Source organism: Castor canadensis, chromosome 11 (assembly GCF_047511655.1).
Source record: "Castor canadensis chromosome 11, mCasCan1.hap1v2, whole genome shotgun sequence".
Taxonomy (NCBI): Eukaryota; Metazoa; Chordata; class Mammalia; order Rodentia; family Castoridae; genus Castor; species Castor canadensis.
Window position 1 is genome coordinate 52532332 of NC_133396.1, and position 17086 is coordinate 52549417.

Here is a 17086-nt window from a genome sequence, read left to right on the forward strand (position 1 = left end):
GTGAAAAGTCTAACACTTTTGCCAAATTCTTCATTCAGGCTGATGGGCCTCATGTCTGACCCCTTAACTTGGCTCTTGCTAGAAGCCTCCCTCCCTCTATTAAAATCCTTAGACTTAGTCTGGGGTGTGTCTTAAGTGGTAGCGCACCTGCCAAGCAAGTGCAAGGCCGAGTTCAAACTGCAGTCTTTTCTGTTCTCTCCGGTCGACATATTGTTCTCCCTTGGTACAAAATTTGTGTACAGAATGGTATGCAGGGACCTTCCCTCCCTCCCTCCCTCTCTCTCCTTTCCTTCCTCTTATTCTCTCCTCTCCTTCCTCCCTCCTTTTATGGTACTGGGTATGGAATCCAGGATCTCAGCATGATAGGCAAGGCTATATCCGAGCTACACCCCCAGATCTCCTAAGAAACCTGAACATGTTCATGTGCAGACAGGAAAGCATCACTAGAGGGCGTTTTCCACTGCAGGTGAGATAGGGCCTGGATGGAAGAGTATATAAGGAATCCGGAGAGGAAAGGGGGGCAGATCTTGGACGGGATAAAAGTGGATCCACACAGGACTGCTTGGTACTTCAGGGTCATTCTAAAGAAAGTGGTGAGGGCTGTCAGTGCGCAGGGGTTTAAAATGCTCCGCGGATATTTTGTAGTCGTGCAGAAAGAGCAGACTGGCCCTGTTCATTACATTTAGGAGCAGCGACTATTTCTGAATGCTTGCTGAGTGTGTTATCTCATGTGAGCCTCTGAACAATCTTCCGAGACGCCCTGCTCTCCATTTTGCATATGAGCAATCGCGTCGGTAACTCACAAAGGACGAATAATTTGCTGAAGACCACGCAGCCAATGAGCAGCAGAGGCGGGACCTGAAGCTCGCGCTCAAATCCTCGCGCAGGCGCCCTGGAACTCGCCCCGCGTTTCGTTACCCAGAATTCCTGAGGCTCTGGAAGAGACCACCAGCTTAACGGAACGGGGGAGTCCTGGGTAGTGAGACGGAGTCTATATCGTTAAATGGGATGGAAGTTCCCGTGAGTCTTTGCTAGTTTCACCCTCCCTCATATGAGGAGTGGGACATGCCGACTCCTTAAGGGTTGGGGTGCAGGACTGGGGCGACCTTTTCGTTGTAGTTGTCGTGGTGGTAGGCTGTTTTTGTGGATGTGGTAGCTGGTGGCTGGGGCAAGTAATGAGCTGGATCCTGACTGCTGGGAAGATGTTTCCCAGAGGGTTATGTGAAGGGAGGCTGTGGTCCTGTGTTCCAGAGTCGGAGAGCCCTTCTGGGCAGAATTGGGCTTCCGTGGGCCGAGGCTCATGGATTGTTTTCCAGCAGAGTCGTCGACGCATGACTGTGGCGTCTGCGAAGGCCGGAACCCTGTTTCCCGGCCCTCCTTGAGGACTGCGCAAACCTGGGAAACCGGGTAGGTTGGGGTTTGCCTGCCTGCAGCTTGGGGTGCCCCAGGAGCGGTACACGTGAAAGGGGTGTAATGGAGCTTGCTTGACTGTCCTGATGATACTAGCAATAGGAAGTGCCGTCAGAAGCGAGAACTGACGACGTTTATACTTAACTGAGTGCAGTCGCTCAAAGTATAAAGTCAGTTTATGCACGAACTGCCAGGATTTGCATGAAGTTTCTGTCCTTTGAACATGTTTCAGATGGTGGACTCAATGCAGAATGTTGAAGACAGCAGCATTCCACTGAGGTAAGACCCACTCTTTTACTATGGGAACTAGTTGTGATCTTATTTGAAATGTACTGAACTTGATGTTTTAGCTGCAACCTTTATACATTGGATGTTATGGGACATGTAATTGCATAGTGTAGGATCTCGAAATGGAAACTGGAGATGGCTGTCCTAACCTAGAACTGCATTTAAGTTAATGCTTAATGCAGAAACATGTTAAATGTTCCCAGTGGGTTTTAGTTTGCTTTCAGACGATGTCTGGTTCTTTAGTGCTGGAGATATGAGGTGCTTGACTGCTCTGATGAAATCACTAGTAGGAAGTGCCGTCAGAAGCGATAACTGACGATAACTACTCCTGGCTGACTGCAGTCAACAAGAATTCATCAGTTGCTGGTGTCCAGTACTAAGTCTATTTCACTGACAAAATTGCTGTATTGCAGATTAGTGGAGGATCATCAGCCAGCTATTGGAGCCAGGAAACTTTCCAGGAGGTAAGCTTTGGTCTGGGAAAGTTAGTGGTTAAGAGAGTCTAGCTGTTGGGTTAGATATCAGTTTCTTTTGGTTATCTAGTGTTTTGTAAATGTGTCAGTGTTTCCCTGGTTTTCACTAATACTCCCATTGCCCAAAAATACATGATTATGCTTCATGGGGTGTTGGAATAGAGATGCATACATCCTTTAGTTTAATATTGGGCAAATTGCCTGTGTGAAGCTTAAAATGTGACTAGACGAGCTAACTAGGACTTGGTAGACTACAGTCATTTATAAAAGTGCACCTTCTGAGTGGCTCTTGCTCAGCCAGGCTTTCGTTGGTAAGATTACAGCCTGTTCTGCTGTTTTTAGGTGTCAGCCTTCTCCATTCCTCTGAGTGTGGGAGTGCAGCTTTTGACTTAGCAGCTCAGCCCAGGAGGAGGTAAGTCTTGATTTTTACAATGGCTCCTTCACTAAATGTAGAGTGACTAAACATCTAATTAAATATAATTTGAAGAAAAGGATATCAAATGATGAAAACACCTAAAATAGCTGGAATTACCGGCAGATTGGAAGTGGTGATACTATGGTTTTCTGAAGATGTCTTTAATATTATGAATGCCTTTTTTTTTGGAGCAGAAAGCGAGACTGAAATTTAGTTTCTTTGCAGGCTATATATTCCCAGAGGATAGCCAGTCCTGAGGATCAGTAGCTGTCATCAACGTGGATTCTGGAAACATGGCATCAGCATTTGGTGCAGAAATGTGCTCATTATGTATCAGGCCTTTTTGATTGGCGGTACTGGGGGCTTTTGTATGCTACCACTTAAGCCACTCTGCCAGCCCTAGAGTGGGCCAGAATGGCCCTTTAAGAAGGCCATTTTAAAGTCTCTGGCACTTTTTTCTAGGACAGGCACATTTGGTATCACTTTTTAACCTGCCCTACAGTCTAAGTTTCTACAACTTAATAAACTTTTGTTTACAAATTTGTTTGCATTTTTTATTTGGGAAAGTGAGTTCATTAAGCCAGAAACTTAATTTCTCCTGAAAATGTCTCCATGCACTTAACATTAACTAGCAGTGTAATAAAGGATGGTCTTTGGTATTGATTCTTAAAAATATGTATTTGAAGAAAAATTTGAGTAGTGTCAGGTATTAGCCATCCAGTTTTAGTACTCAAGCTTGTAAACTTCTCTTGGGTCTAAGGTGTTTTCTCTTTAACAACTGTAGACTTTGAGGGCATAAACTCCAAAGCATTTAAGGCATCCAACTTCATTCCAATCCTTGCTGCCTGTCCTTTTGAAGGATTTGGCTCCACATCTAACTGTACCATGTAAGGCCCCCATGCATCCATAGTCAGTCTCCATCTTGCTGTCTACTGTAGAATATTCTCTACCTGACTGGAGGCTACAGGTCAGTTCTTGATTAAGTGTTGCCTAGCCTGTCAGGTTGTGCTCCCTCATACTTTGCCCACAGGGTTTTAGTTTACTCACTATTGATCTGGTTCCAGAATGACTGGCTCCCATTCTCCTCACACTTTGGTATAGGGCTTCCTCGTTGTCTAGAGGGGATTTGGAAAAATCTGGTAGAGCCTTTTAATGAAGGGTCTTCTTGGTAAGGGGCAGGTGTGACTTTGCAGCCATCTTTGAGGTTTGGGCTCAATTTTATGGTACCCTTGGTAGGTTTTTAGGAATGTGCTTTTAAAATATATAAGGGAATTCTGGGTAGGCCCAGTGTAGTGCTGACAGGGAACAAGGCTCATGGTCTGTTTAGTAAGGGTGCAAACCCACGTGGAGGTTTGGCAATTCTGATCTGCCTTTGACACAGCCATATGGCACTACAGGATAATTTAAATACTGAAGGGTAGTGATGGCTGTTTTAGGGGCAGGCTCCTGGAGTTAACCGGTGAGCCTTAAATGGAGGCTGACATGAAGTCAGAGGTTTTCACACTTAGCATAGGCTCCTGTAGAGTCCCTGGCAACAGGCCTCCTTCCTCAGGAAGATCTCAGCTTCTCTTTAGAGGGGGAGTGGAGGTGGGGTATGTTCCCTCAGATATGGGAATCCTGGGTTAGGTGTAGGGATACAACTGTAGATGGGGAGAATCTATTGTCTCTAGCTTTCAGGATCTCTATGCTATATGTTAAGCAGCACAGTCTCATGGGAGATCAAGGAGAGAGCTGGGCGGGGGTGGAGGGGGAGTGTCCCTGGAGCTTAAGCCAGGGATGCCTTCTTAACCACCAAGAAGATACTGAGATTTGTGAGGAAGCAGGGGAGGAATGGAGAGGACCATTCACTGGTGCTGTAGGCTGCCTTTCTGGGGTGGGACTGCCCAGGTGGATTTTTGGTAACAGCCTGAGTCTCCCAGTAGGAGGAGCCCCAAGCCTGCTTCAGCCCTCCTACCCCCACAAGGACTTCCTGGTGAGGCTCCCCACTTCCGTGTCACGTCTGAATTACAGCCTCCTTATCCTTAAGGTCTTCGGCAAGTGCTACAGGGCTCCCTCCAGGGTCCTCCTGTCCTACTGTCTCTTCCCGGGCTTCTTCCCCACTGGCTGGGCCCTCACCCAATTCCAGGATGGTTGGCAGGTGGCCCTGTTTTGGAGAGCGCTTACGCAGGCTGAGCAGGAAGGGCTGGGGTAATGAGAAGATGTCCACGTTGTTGCCCAGGTCGATCCATGTGACATTGGGGAACTTGCTGGGATCCTTCAGGGTGTCAGTGAAGTCACGCAGCACAGCCCGGGTCAGCCGGTTTCCATTGAGGGCTAGTGTGGTGAGGCGAGGCAGGGTGCCGAGTGCTGGCAGCAGCTGCAGGACCATGTCGTCTGTGAGGCCCGTGAAGCCCAGCTCCACACTGTCCACCTGCTCCCCGCAGCGCTGCAGGTAGTTGGTCACCCGTTCCAGGTCACGGGAAGTCAGTGGAATGCCTGATAGGTCCACTGTGTTGTCTGGAGGGTTCCCGGTCAGGACAGCCTTGAGGCTGAAGGAAAGAAGGAGCAAGCAAGGTTCATGCAAGTGGGTTAGGCCTTTCCTGAGAGGTAGAGTGGCCACTAGAAAGGAGCCAGCCTCTGCTCAGCTCTCAGACTCCAAGGATCATTTTCACAAAACTTGCAGATCAAACTGCAAGTGTAGGGGCTAGGAGAAACCAGCCCTGCCCTGCCATGGCCTGGCATTTCACATCTTGGTCCAGTGGGGCTGAGTGGTTAGAGCCTGAGGTCTGAGCCTGCCATGCTATGTCTGTAGGATCTTAAGGGAAAGGCCCACATGTTTCTGCATGATGCCTGCATTTTTCCTTTTAACAACTTTGCTTCCTACTCGGTGACCTCTAGCTAGTTACTTAGCCTCTCTGTGCTTCAGTTATTTACCAAAAAAAATGGAGCTAACAATACCATAGGGTTATGTGGGATAATCAATGCAAAGCAATCAGGACAGTGACTTCTGTAGTGAATGATGAATAAATACTTGCTGCTGTCATTAGTAGTCACTTGGGCCAAGCTTGCTTCTACCACCCTTGGGTGGCAGCTGAGTTGCCCTAAGAGGGGGACAAAGGACCTCTGAGATCTCTTTTGAATTCATCTTCCACACCAGATGGAGGAGGGGTCCTCAGGGAGAGCCCTGAAAGACAGCAGGCAGGGGGAGGGCAAAGGGACTCTGATGGCAGCTGCTTGCTCAGCTTGATGGTGGGTGTGCCCTTCACCACAGAGTTGGTGGGATCTTTCCAAGTGCCCCCAGGCAAGCCCTGTGCCCCAACTCTGGGAAGGAGTGGGGTTGAGGGAGCTGATAGCCTGCTGCAAGAACATGTATTAATGCCAGCAGCTCAAGGGTCACAGACTGCCTGGCAAAATCAGGTAAGCCCCTAACCTTGGCGTCTCCTGAAGCTAGGAGGGAGTTTGAAGGGAAAATTTTCAAGGCATTAGTGTAACTGCTTCGAACATTGCCGGGCCTTTGTTCAGTATGACAAGTGTTGGCTTCTATTATCAGTGTCATTAAGAAAGCTGACCCACTGCACCAGGGAAAAAGTGTGGAGTCGGCCTCACCGCTTAACAGCTGTGAGTCAAGTGGCACCAGTAACGTCTTCCTTAACAAATGTTTATTAGGCTATTATGTGCCAGGCACATTCCTAGACATTGGTGTCACAGGGGTGATGAAGATCCTGGTTTTCATTCTGTTATGGGGGAGGTAAACAACAAATGACAATGACAGTACCTTTTGGGGGCATGGCTACTTTGGGAAGGCCTCTCTGAGGAGGTAATGTTTTTGGTTTGTTTTGTATTTTGGCTTTTTTGAGATAGGATCTTGCTGTGTAGCCCAGGCTAACCTGGAACTCATAAAGTAGCCCAGGCTGGCCTTGAATTCACAATCCTATTGCCTCAGCCTCCTGAGGCAGGGATTACAGTGGTGCCACACCATGCCAGGCAGAAGCTGACATTTGAGCTGATGTGAAAGAAAAGCATAGGCCATCAGAAGAGCTTGGTAAGACTTCCAGCAAAGAAGTGAGGGTGGAAAGGCCCTGAGATTGGAAGGGTTGGTTTGTGTGCCTGCATCAACAGGAAGGCCAATGTGGCTGGGTTGAGGGAGAGTGAGAGAGGTGCGGCCAGAGGTGTGTGGGGGGAGTAGGGGCCAATCACACAGTTCTCTGTTTAGATTTCATTCAAGTGTGATGAGAAACCACCTGAGAGGTGGCTTCATTGACAGCTTTATTTACATGGCTCCCAAATGAAGAGTGGACAGCTTGGTGTGTGTATGCTCGCAGACAGGTCCCTTTATCCCATCAGAGCTCAGATTTCTAGCTTTAAACCCTGAAGAACAAGCTCACAAATCTTGGCAATCCAGGCCCCTGTCCTGCTTTGTTCCAATCTATGATCCTTGTTCTCTGTATTGTTGGACCCCTCACTCTCTTTGGCCTCCCTAGGATTGACCTCCTCTCCCAGTTTTGGAGGTGGGGGTGTCCAGAAGAGAAGGAGGCACCAGAACTGGCTCTTCTCCTTGAGGGAGGGGCCAGTCCTTCCCTCCTCAGCCTTCAGGTTCCAAGGATGAGTTTGTTAGGACCAAAGCCTTGACAGAGTCTTTCAGAAGGCAAGCCACAATGCCCCCAGGTCATTTACAAAAAAGGCAGGGCTGGTTCCTCCTTCTGGAAGCCTGTCCTCCAGCTTAACCTCCATTCCTTTCCTAAGGTACTGCCTGTTCTTGGTTGTTCTGTCTCATATCCCACTAATTGTTTCCTCAGTCAGTCTTCAGGGGTCACAAGACTCTGGAGTGTCCTCACTGCTGCATGGGCCAGGGACATGGCTAGGGTCTGGGTCTCCTGGGAGGAAATCCCACAGAACTGGGTTGGTGGGGAGGTTCTGGGAACCCCTACTTTTAGCATACTAGGAGTTAGAAACTCTTCATGTCCCTTCCTCACCAGCCCTACCTATCTGGGGCCCATACTCCCTAGCTCCCACCCCACACACCAGGGACCCCCATCCAGCTCCTCATATATTTGGAATGTCCTGCCTGCTTTTCCAGCCCTGCAATTCCTGTCTCACCCCCTTCAAGCAGGCTTCCCAGACAACCCCTCTGGCTCCAGCCCTTCCCTTCAACTGAGGCAGGCACATCATGGACTGTGACTCACCAGGCCTGCGGCTTCCTCTTCACCAGCCCTCGGTGCCGCCTCCACTGGGAGTGGGGGCTGAGGTGGTAGGTCAGCTGCCGGCACAGCTTCTCCATGGCACCCAATGCGTCGCCTTCCTGTGGAGGCAACCACGGTCACAGGTCCCTGAGTCCTCACCCAAGGAGCTGGAGGTACACAGCCCATCCCCCCCAGCCAGGGGGCCCTTTAGGAAGAGCACAGCACCTCAAGGATGAGCAGGGAAGCCCTTTTCTGCTGGCCCAGGTGGGCACCCTTCAAGGGAGCTGTGGTTGCAAACAAGGTTTATTTGTGGTGCTGGGGATTGAACCCAGAGCCTCCTGCATGCTAAGCAGGTACTTTACTCCTGAGCTACATCTTCATCTCTTGCACAATGGTTTGAGTTTTTGTGAACTTGTTACTATCACTGAAAAACTGAGATTTATAACAGGCTGTCTGACAATAGCTGGCTGAAGCAGACACTTTGGGCAGGATTCACCATGGCCCCTGCCAGGGTCATTCTTTTCATTCGTTCAAATATTTATTGAGCACTTACTAGGTTCCAAGAAGCTGGACTATGGCCATGAACAAATGTCCTTTTTTTTTTAAGGTGATACTGGGGTTTGAACTCAGGGCCTCACACTTGCTAGGCAGGCGTTCTACCACTTGAGCCATTCCACCAGCCCTTTTTTGTGTTGGGTATTTTCAAGATAAGGTCTTACGAACTATTTGCCAGGGTCTGGCTTCGAACCATGATTCTACTGAGTAGCTAGGATTATGGATGTAAGCTGGCCCTTATTTATTTATTTATTATTTTTTTGACAGTACCAGGGTTTTGAATTCACAGCCTCATGCTCACTAGGCACCCAACCACCTGAGCTGTGAGTCCAGCCCTTTCCTGCTTGCCCGGCAATGTCCTTGTTCTTATATGTCACATAGTAAAGTGAAATATTTTTTACCTATGTCTCTCTCAAGATCTGGAAAATAAAGCCCAGTTGATTCATCCTTATTATCAGTCTGGTCCATTAGCGTTTGGGTGTTATCAGCTGAACTGTGTCTCTCCAAAATTTATACGTGTTCCCCAATACCTTAGAATGTGATTGCATTTGGAGGTAGGCTCCTTGAAGATGTAATTAAGGTAAAAATGAGGTCATGTGAGTAGGCCTTAATCCAACAGGTGAGTTCCAGAACCCCCTGCAGATAGCAAAGTCCACAGATATACATGTCCCTCTATAAAATGATACATATGTATTTGCATATAACCTATGTACATCCTCCTGTGCACTTTAAATCATCTCTAGACTACTTAGAATATCTAGTACATGGGAAATGCTATAGAAATGCTATATTGTTTAGGGAGTAATGACAAGAGGCCTCAGAGGAAAACAAGCCTGTCAATCTTGGACTTCTGGCCTCCAGAACAGTAAGAAAACAAATCTCTGATGGGTTGGGGATGTAGCTCAGTGGTAGAACGCTTGCTAACATTTGCAAGGCCCTGGGTTCCATCCCCACCACTTTGTGTAGCAGTTTGTTACAGCAACCCAAGCAGACTGTAATACACTGGGATTTTAACTGCAGTGGAAAGGTACTATAGGCTCCAACCCCATGTCAAGGGAAGTCAGTTCGACATAGTCCCTCATAACAGATCTGAGCAGAGTGGAGGGGCATGAGTCCCAGCTGGGGGAGTGAGTGGCATAAGTGTGCTCATTGTTGAAGGCAAGAGCCAGCAAGTTCTGGGACTTGGGTGCAAACCCATGTGTGGACAACAATGAGGAGGTAGTGAGGTTCAATGCATTATCCGATGCAGGGCCAGCTTTTTTTTTTTTTTTTTTTTTTGACAGTACTAGGGTTTTGAACTCATAGCCTCATGCTTGCTAGGTGCCCAGCCACTTGAGACATGACTCCAGCCCTTTCCTGCTTTAGTTAATTTTTGGTTAGGTTCTTGTGTTTCTGCTGGAGGCCAGCCTTGGACCACGATCCTCCTACCTATGCCTGCTATGTAATTGGGATGACATGTATGCCACCATCCTGGCTTGTTGGTCGAGATGAGGGTCTCACTAACTTTTCATAGGGCCAGATTTTAAATTATGGATACCATTATCACTTTTCCAATCGAGAAGCAGCATACTAAGTAGTTAAGAACATGGACTTGGGGCCAAATCGTGTGGATTCAAGTCTTGGTTTTGTACCTTCCTTTGCGGTCTTGGGCAAATTGCTTGACCTCTCTGTGCCTCTCATCCTCATCAGTGAAGAGATAAAGAACTAACCTTACAGTGGTTTGGGGAGAATTAAATGAGGTGCTTTGTATAGAGTCCAGCCCATAGTAAGTTCTCTAGGAATGTTTGCTAAATGAATACAGTCAGTCATCTAACTGTGGGTTCCACACTTATGGACTTAATAAAAAATATTTGGAAAAAATTGCATCTCTTGTCATTACTCCCTAAACAATATAGTTTAACAACTACTTCTATAGCATTTACCTTGTCTAGGTATTCTAAGCAATTTAGAGATGATTTAGAGTATATAGGAGGGTGTATATAGGTTATATGCAAACACTATGCTGTTTATTTCTTTGGTTGTGCTGAGGATGAACTCAGGGCCCCATGCTTGCTAGGCAGGTACTCTATCAATTAAGCCATGCCCCAGCTCTTTCTGCCTTAGTTATTTTTGAGATAGGGTCTTGAGTTTTCACCAGGGATGGCCTGGACCACAACCTTTCTATTTATGCTTCCTGTGTAGCTGACAGGTGCACACCACCATACCCAGCTATTGGTTGAGACGGGGTCTCACTAACTTTCCTCCCACACCCCGGTTGGCCTTGAACTGAAATTCTCTAGACCTCTGCCTCCCAAGTAGCTGGGATTACAGGTGAGCCATCATGCCCAGTTTTTTTTTTTTTTTTTGAGGCAGTGTTTCACTGGGGAGTCCAGGCTGACCTCAAATTCCTGATCCTCCTGTTGGGATTACAGGCTTGTATTACAGTTCCTTGTTGGCCAACCTCAGTTTTCAAGAGCAATTTCAGTGATTTTTGCATGGAGAAAAGAAACATAAGGCATCCCAGTTTTCAAGAGCAATTTTAGTGATTTTGGATGGAAAAAAAGGAAACATGAGGCATCCCTGAGTAAGGATGAAATGGGGTGTGTGTGTGTGTGTGTGTGTGTGTGTGTGTGTGTGTGTGTGTGTGTGTTACAAATGTAGGGGCAGATGAATCTGGCCTGATTACTTCAGGCCACCTCTCTCATACTTCACCTGGATTACTGCACACCAGACACCAAGCTAAAATGCTATGGAATCCTTACAATACTCCATAGCAGAAAAGTTTGATCCTCTTCATTATACAGAGGAAAAAACCAAGGCCCAGGGAGTGGAGGCTGATGGAAAGGCAAGAGAAAGGGGTTAAGAAAGAGGAGGCAGGAGGATGGGGGATGCATGAAAAAGTAAAGCAATTGAGCAGGTCCCAGAGGCAAAGGAGCTTGCCCTGTGGACTCCAGTCCTCTACCAGCCTTGGACTCCTATTGCTTCAGGTTATTTGATAAACTGGAATTACCTGGCATAGCAGGCAGCCACAGTGACAACCCCTGGAGTTGACCTTGGATTCCTAGACTTGGATTCTTGCTTAGCCTCGTCACACAGGGTGGGTGGCAGGGAATGATGCAGTGACATGGGCAGGGGCTAGATCACGGGGGCTGCAAGGGAGTCAGCAGAGGGGAATGGCAGGATGAGGTTTGGATCTTGGGACTTTCTCTCTGACTGAGAGATGGTGGGGGCTGGACTGGAGGGAGAGAGGGTGATTGAGAGCCAGGCCCACGGAAGGGGCTGAAGGTGGCAGAGGCCACACACTTGACTGCCTCACAAATAGCGCTGACTGTATTCATTTAGCAAGTATTCCAAGAGCTTACTATATGCCGAACACTATACAAAGCACCACATAGAACAGAGAAGGTGTAGGCAGGGAGTGGATGAAGGTTCCAGGCTTCAGGCTTGGGACTTGAGCAGAAGACAAGGGTTCCAGAAGAGAAGTGGATAATGCCCAGCTCAAGTAGTGCCATGTTTAAGCTGAGGGGCCTTAGGGACTTCCATGTGGGCATGAGATTGGGTTTATGGGGCTAAGCATATTCCTCAGCATCTGACTGAACCCCTGACCAGGGAATGAGCAGAGCAAGAGGTGGGGAGAGCACTGCACACATGGGAGATGGAGACAGCACAGAGAAGCAGGAGTGAGGGGAGCCATGGGTACCAGGGAGGAGGGTATTAACCACACACCCATGAGGCCACGGATCCTCCCCATGAGGAGGCCTTTGCCAGCACAGGCTTGAGGTATGGGGGAATGTTGGGGGTTGGGGTGAAGGCTGACTTTGGAGGCAGAAGAATGGGATAAGACCACAGAGACAGCACGTCCAGAGTCATGGTTCTCCACCTTGGAATTCCAGGAGAGCTTTAAAAAGCCCAGTGATGAAGCTGGGCGCTGGTGGCTCACGCTTATAATCCTAGCTATTCAGGAGGCAGAGATCAGGAGGATCATGGTTCAAAGCCAGCCTGGGCAAATAGTTCATAAGACCCTATCTTGAAAAATCCTTCACAAAAATAAAGCTGGTAGAGTGGTTCAAGGTGAAGGCCCTGAGTTCAAACCCCAGTACTGAAAAAAAAAAAAAAAGCCCATTGATGGTGAGCAGCAGCCTAGGTGATTCCCTTGTGTAGCCATGGGGGAAAAGCACTGATCAGATGCTTTAAAGACAAGAAGGACCAGTGGGTGGGATAATGTAGCATGCCAGCATCACTTCCAGGATGCCCCAAGGCTGAATATTGCCAGTTTCCTGAAGCAGTTGACCCAAAGCTGAGAACTAAGCTCCTCGGCTCTGGCTCCTCTTCCAGTTACTTTCCCAAGTATCCAAACTCCTGGGCTAGAGCCTCTCCCTGAAGCCCCTAGGCCTAGCCAGCTGAGCCTTGAAGGAAGAGAACAGAGATAAGGAGGGGCGTCAGTGTATAGCCTCTGCCACAAGGGGGAAGCCGTGCACAGGGCAAGGCTCTGCATTGGCCGGGCTCTGCAGTACCAGGGAGAAGCTGAGGGAGCTTCTGCCACAGGCTGCACAGGGACAGTAGGTGCAGACACCTAACTGAGTTGCATTGGGAAGAAAAGTGAGCTTCTGCTTGTCCAAACTAAATAAACCATAGTGATTTGTGTGTGTGTGTGTGTGTGTGTGTGTGTGGTTCTAGGGATGGAACCTGGGGCCTCACACATGCTAGGCAAGGACTCTATCACTAAGCCCCATCTCCCAGCCCTACAGCTAACATTTGTTGAGTATCTATGACACACTGGGCATCTCCTGTGTGCCCTGCATGTATGAACTTATTACAGCACTAACACCCCCACTTTACACACGAGGGAATGGAGGCATAAAGACATTAAATCTGCACCCTGTATGATGGACTCCAACGTGAACTGGCTCTGAGTGGTGCATCTAACCACCATCCCATTCTGAGCTCTGCTCTGCCCTCCTTCCATGTTTTTTTTTTTTCAGTACTGGGGTTTGAACTCAGGGCCTCACACTTGTTAGGCAGGTGCTCTACTATTTGAACCACTCCACCAGCCCATTTTTGTGTTGAGTATTTTTTCAAGATAGGGTCTTGTGAACCATTTGCCTGGGATGGCTTTGAACTGCCATCTTCCTGATCTCTGCCTCCTGAGTAGCTGGGATTACAGGTGTGAGCCACCTGCACCCAGCTAAGACCATCTAATTTTTTTTCCAACTCCTTCCCTTTTCAGGCTCCCTCCAGGCTTTCCTCCTGCAGAGAACAGAGACTCAGCAGGCCTGGCCCAGAGAAGGAGTACGAGAAGAAAGAAGGGGGAAGAAAGGAGGAAGCAAAAGAGGAAGAGGAAGTGTCATTTGTGTGTTCAATGTTGAAAGACAGCTGCCCCCCAGGTGTGGAGCAGCCATATATCTTGTGCAACCTTGGCCAGGGAGCCCTGTGACAATACATACAGCATGTTACATATGTCCTGTACCCAACACTCTTGAGGGGCTGCTGGCTCCTGTCTCTGGGAACTTCCTCTTCTCCAAGTAGTATAGCCCAGACCTAGCTTCCAAGCTCCAGGCAATTGGTCCAGAAGTGGGTCTGACCGGGTACTGTGGATCTGCTCTTTCCTGGGAACCTGGACTTGAAACTGAGAAACACCTATAGCTCTTTTGGGGACTGGAACCCTGACAAGTAAACTGGAGACTGTGGGCAGCCATATTCCCTACCATATGGGCAGGATGGGAAAGAGCCTTCCACAGAGGGAATGGAGAAGAAGGTGGGGGAGTGGAGGAGGGACAGAAGGACCTCTGTACCACGCTTGCCTGTAGTTCTAGTGCTTCTGACAAACTCAGCTGCCTTTGGGTGCACAAGACCAAAGGGTCCATAGGAAAAACTCTTTCTTGCCTGAGCTGGTCCCAGTGGGTGTTTGTTAGTTGCAACAGAGTTCTAACCCACACAGGAGGCTCACTGTGCACAACTGTCATTCTGCAGCTCTTCCTCCCACCATGGAGAAGATGAGGGAAGGAGGAGGGGCATGACACAGCCAGGGTGACTCTGGGCACTGCAGCCTCTCCGCACCTGCCCAGAGGCCCAGGGAAGGATCTGTCTGAGTGACTTCTCAGTGACCTTTGGAAAATGCTTGAGGCAGACTTGTAGCCCCCTCCAGGAGGATCCCGGCACCCCCAACACTGCTCCATCTCTCAGCTGTCAGCATCACTACCTGCCTCCCCATGCACTTCTGTAGTAGTCCCCTGAACCTCAATAAGCATAGCCCTCCACTCAAAGTCTTCCCTCATTCATAAAGTCATCCATTCATTCTCAGACACTGACAGCCCTGCTTACTATGAACTGCACACCATTCCACATACAGACACTGAGTGTTGGGTTTTCTCTGCTCACACCCTCGCCACAGTCCATTCCTTGTTCTTCTCTGTGCTCAGAGGGTAAGTTCTATAGCCTGCATCACCAGGCTCTCTTATCCCTGGTTCAGCTGGGCTCAGCTAATGGGCGCAATGGATCATGATCAGGGGCAGGAGGAGTGAAAGGTAGAAAGATGCATCATCTCATTCTTCCATTTCAGCATGTGTGGGAGTCAACCTCCCAGAAACCCTCCTTGTCCCTCCCTCCTGCTATCTGTATTCTGGATGGTCTCCTTCTTCCCTATATCAGGGTTGACTGGGAATCAACAGAACGGACAGAATGACAGAAAGTGATGGCACGTGACTTCTGAGACTAGGTCATGGATGGTATCCTGGCCTTTTGGATAAGCTGGCTCCATGATATGAGGACACTCACGTAGTCCTGTAGAGACTCTTGCCAACAATTTCATAATGTGCCATCTTGGAAGTGGACCTGCCAACCTCTGACAAATCTGTTACTTGAAGTTGTGACCAATGTCTTAAGACACCCTATGGTAGGATGCCTTAGCTAATTTGTCCCTGAATCAGTCTTGTACAGAGACTGTACAACAAGAAACATTTTTTTTTTGCTTATTTGGTTTTGTTTTGTTTTTGTTTTTAAGTTGTCCAGGCTGGAGTGATCCTCCTACTTCAACCTCCCCAGTAGCTGGGACCACTCTACCTGGCTTAATGTCTGTTGCTTTGAGGTACTAAATTTTGGGATAATTTGTTATATAGCAATAGATATTAGATATTCCAGCAGGTCTTGGAAGAGGTGTTCTCACTCTGGCTCCAGTAACACAGCTTCCTTCTCTTGTCCCTTTCCTGCTAAAAACTTCCTTCTTCTGTGGTCTATGGACATCTCAATGTCCCCTGTTGATTTCTTTTATCCTGTCCACAGCCCTTTATTAAACTCTTAAAAATTCCCAATGGAATGTGTGGCATGCCTCCTGCCTGATGCAGGATGTAATTGTGAACAAGACAGATGACCCTTTGGAGTTTATATTCTAGTGGGAAAAGCAGATAGCAAAGTACCCAGTGAGTAAATATGCTCTAATTTGGATTATTTTTGGGTGTATTGTACTGGGGATTGAACTCAGGGCCTCATGCTTTCCAGACAGGTGTGCTATCACTTGCGCCATGCCCCCAGTCCTTTTAGTTTTTTTTTTTTCATACAGGAGACAGGGTCTTATGATAACTGCCTAGGCTGCCCTAGAAATGCAATCCTCTTATCTCTGTCTCCACAGTATCTGGGATTATAGGTGTTCACCACCACACCCAGCTAATTTGGATCTTAAATATCCCTCAAAGGCCCATGTGTTAAAGGCTTGGTCCTCAGTTTGGTGCTACTGGAAGGTGCTGGAACCTTTAAGAGGCAGGGTTTAGTGGGAGGTGTTAGGTCATTGCAGGTGTCCCCTTCAAGGGGACAGTGAGACCCCATCCCCTTCCTCTTTCTCTCTTCACACCTGGCTATGAGATGAACGTGCCTCCTCTGCCATGTGCTCCCACCATGGTGTGTTGCCACAGGCCCAAAACAATAAGGCTAATCAGTTATGGACTAAAACCTCCAAAACTGTGAGCCAAAACAAAACCTTTCTCTTTTTAATTTGATTATCTCAGGTATTTGTTAGAGTAATGGAAAGCAATAAGTGAGGCAATTTCAGAGACCAGAAAGTGCAATAGAGAAATAAATGACGAATTACAGAGAACAGGAGGCATAGCCTGGTCAACCAAAGGAAGGCTGATCCAAGAAGGCCTTTGGGAGGACGTTTAGGTTCAGTTGGATTGGAGAAGGAAGTGTGGTCAGAAGAGGCTGTGAGGTCCAAGGGGACAGCAAAATCCTTAAGGTAGGAGAGGATCTGAATGTACCAGGACAGACAGGAGCTTATGTGGGTGGCTGGAGCAGAGTGTTCAGGGCTGAGAGTGGGAGAGATGAAATCAGAGATGGAGGTTTTCTTGTGGTGCTGGATGTGGAACCCAGTGCATCACACATGTTAGGCCAGTGCTCTACCACTGACCACACCCCAGCCCTGGAATTTAGGTTTTATTTAACGTTTTTTTAGAGGTACTGAGGTTTGAACTCAGGGCTTTGCAATTGCTAGGCAGGTGCTCTACCACTTGAGCCAGGTCCCCAGCCTGGATTTTATTTAAACACCACACTGAAGGATTTTCATCAAGGTCCATGTGTAATCCAATTAATCTGTGGCACTAATGAGCTCTTTGGCTGTTCCCCAGAGAACAGAACATAGGAAGGCAGTGCAGATGCCTGGAGCCCAGGTGGATGCTATTTTAGTAGCCCTGAAGACCAGAATGTAGTAGAGGGGAGGGGAGCAGAAGGGACAGACTAGCAGGGCAACAAGCAGCACTATGGTGACAGAAGAGCAGCCTTCACCTGGACAAGTGCAGGAGTGTGAAAGTCCAGCCCCCGCC

The 17086-nt window shown here is 48.2% G+C and overlaps 1 protein-coding gene and 3 non-coding genes across 4 annotated transcripts in view; 3 read left to right on the forward strand and 1 right to left on the reverse strand.

Moving 5' to 3' along the window:
- Positions 1-1159: 1159 nt before the first annotated feature.
- The window catches only part of Lrrc75a (leucine rich repeat containing 75A), a 47278-nt gene continuing 31351 nt past the window's right edge, over positions 1160-17086 (reverse strand). The window contains exons 3-4 of the mRNA XM_020173036.2: positions 7749-7864; positions 1160-5114 (exon numbers count right to left, since the gene is read on the reverse strand). Of these exons, the coding sequence (XP_020028625.1) occupies positions 4580-5114; positions 7749-7864 (651 nt within the window). The 3' untranslated portion in view covers positions 1160-4579. The remainder of the gene's footprint in view (positions 5115-7748; positions 7865-17086) is intronic.
- Positions 1490-1560, forward strand: LOC141414423 (small nucleolar RNA SNORD49). The gene has a single exon (XR_012439453.1). It is a non-coding gene; the product is annotated as a small nucleolar RNA SNORD49 (small nucleolar RNA).
- Positions 1966-2036, forward strand: LOC141414422 (small nucleolar RNA SNORD49). Its single transcript, XR_012439452.1, has one exon. It is a non-coding gene; the product is annotated as a small nucleolar RNA SNORD49 (small nucleolar RNA).
- LOC141414533 (small nucleolar RNA SNORD65) lies at positions 2670-2741 on the forward strand. Its single transcript, XR_012439548.1, has one exon. It is a non-coding gene; the product is annotated as a small nucleolar RNA SNORD65 (small nucleolar RNA).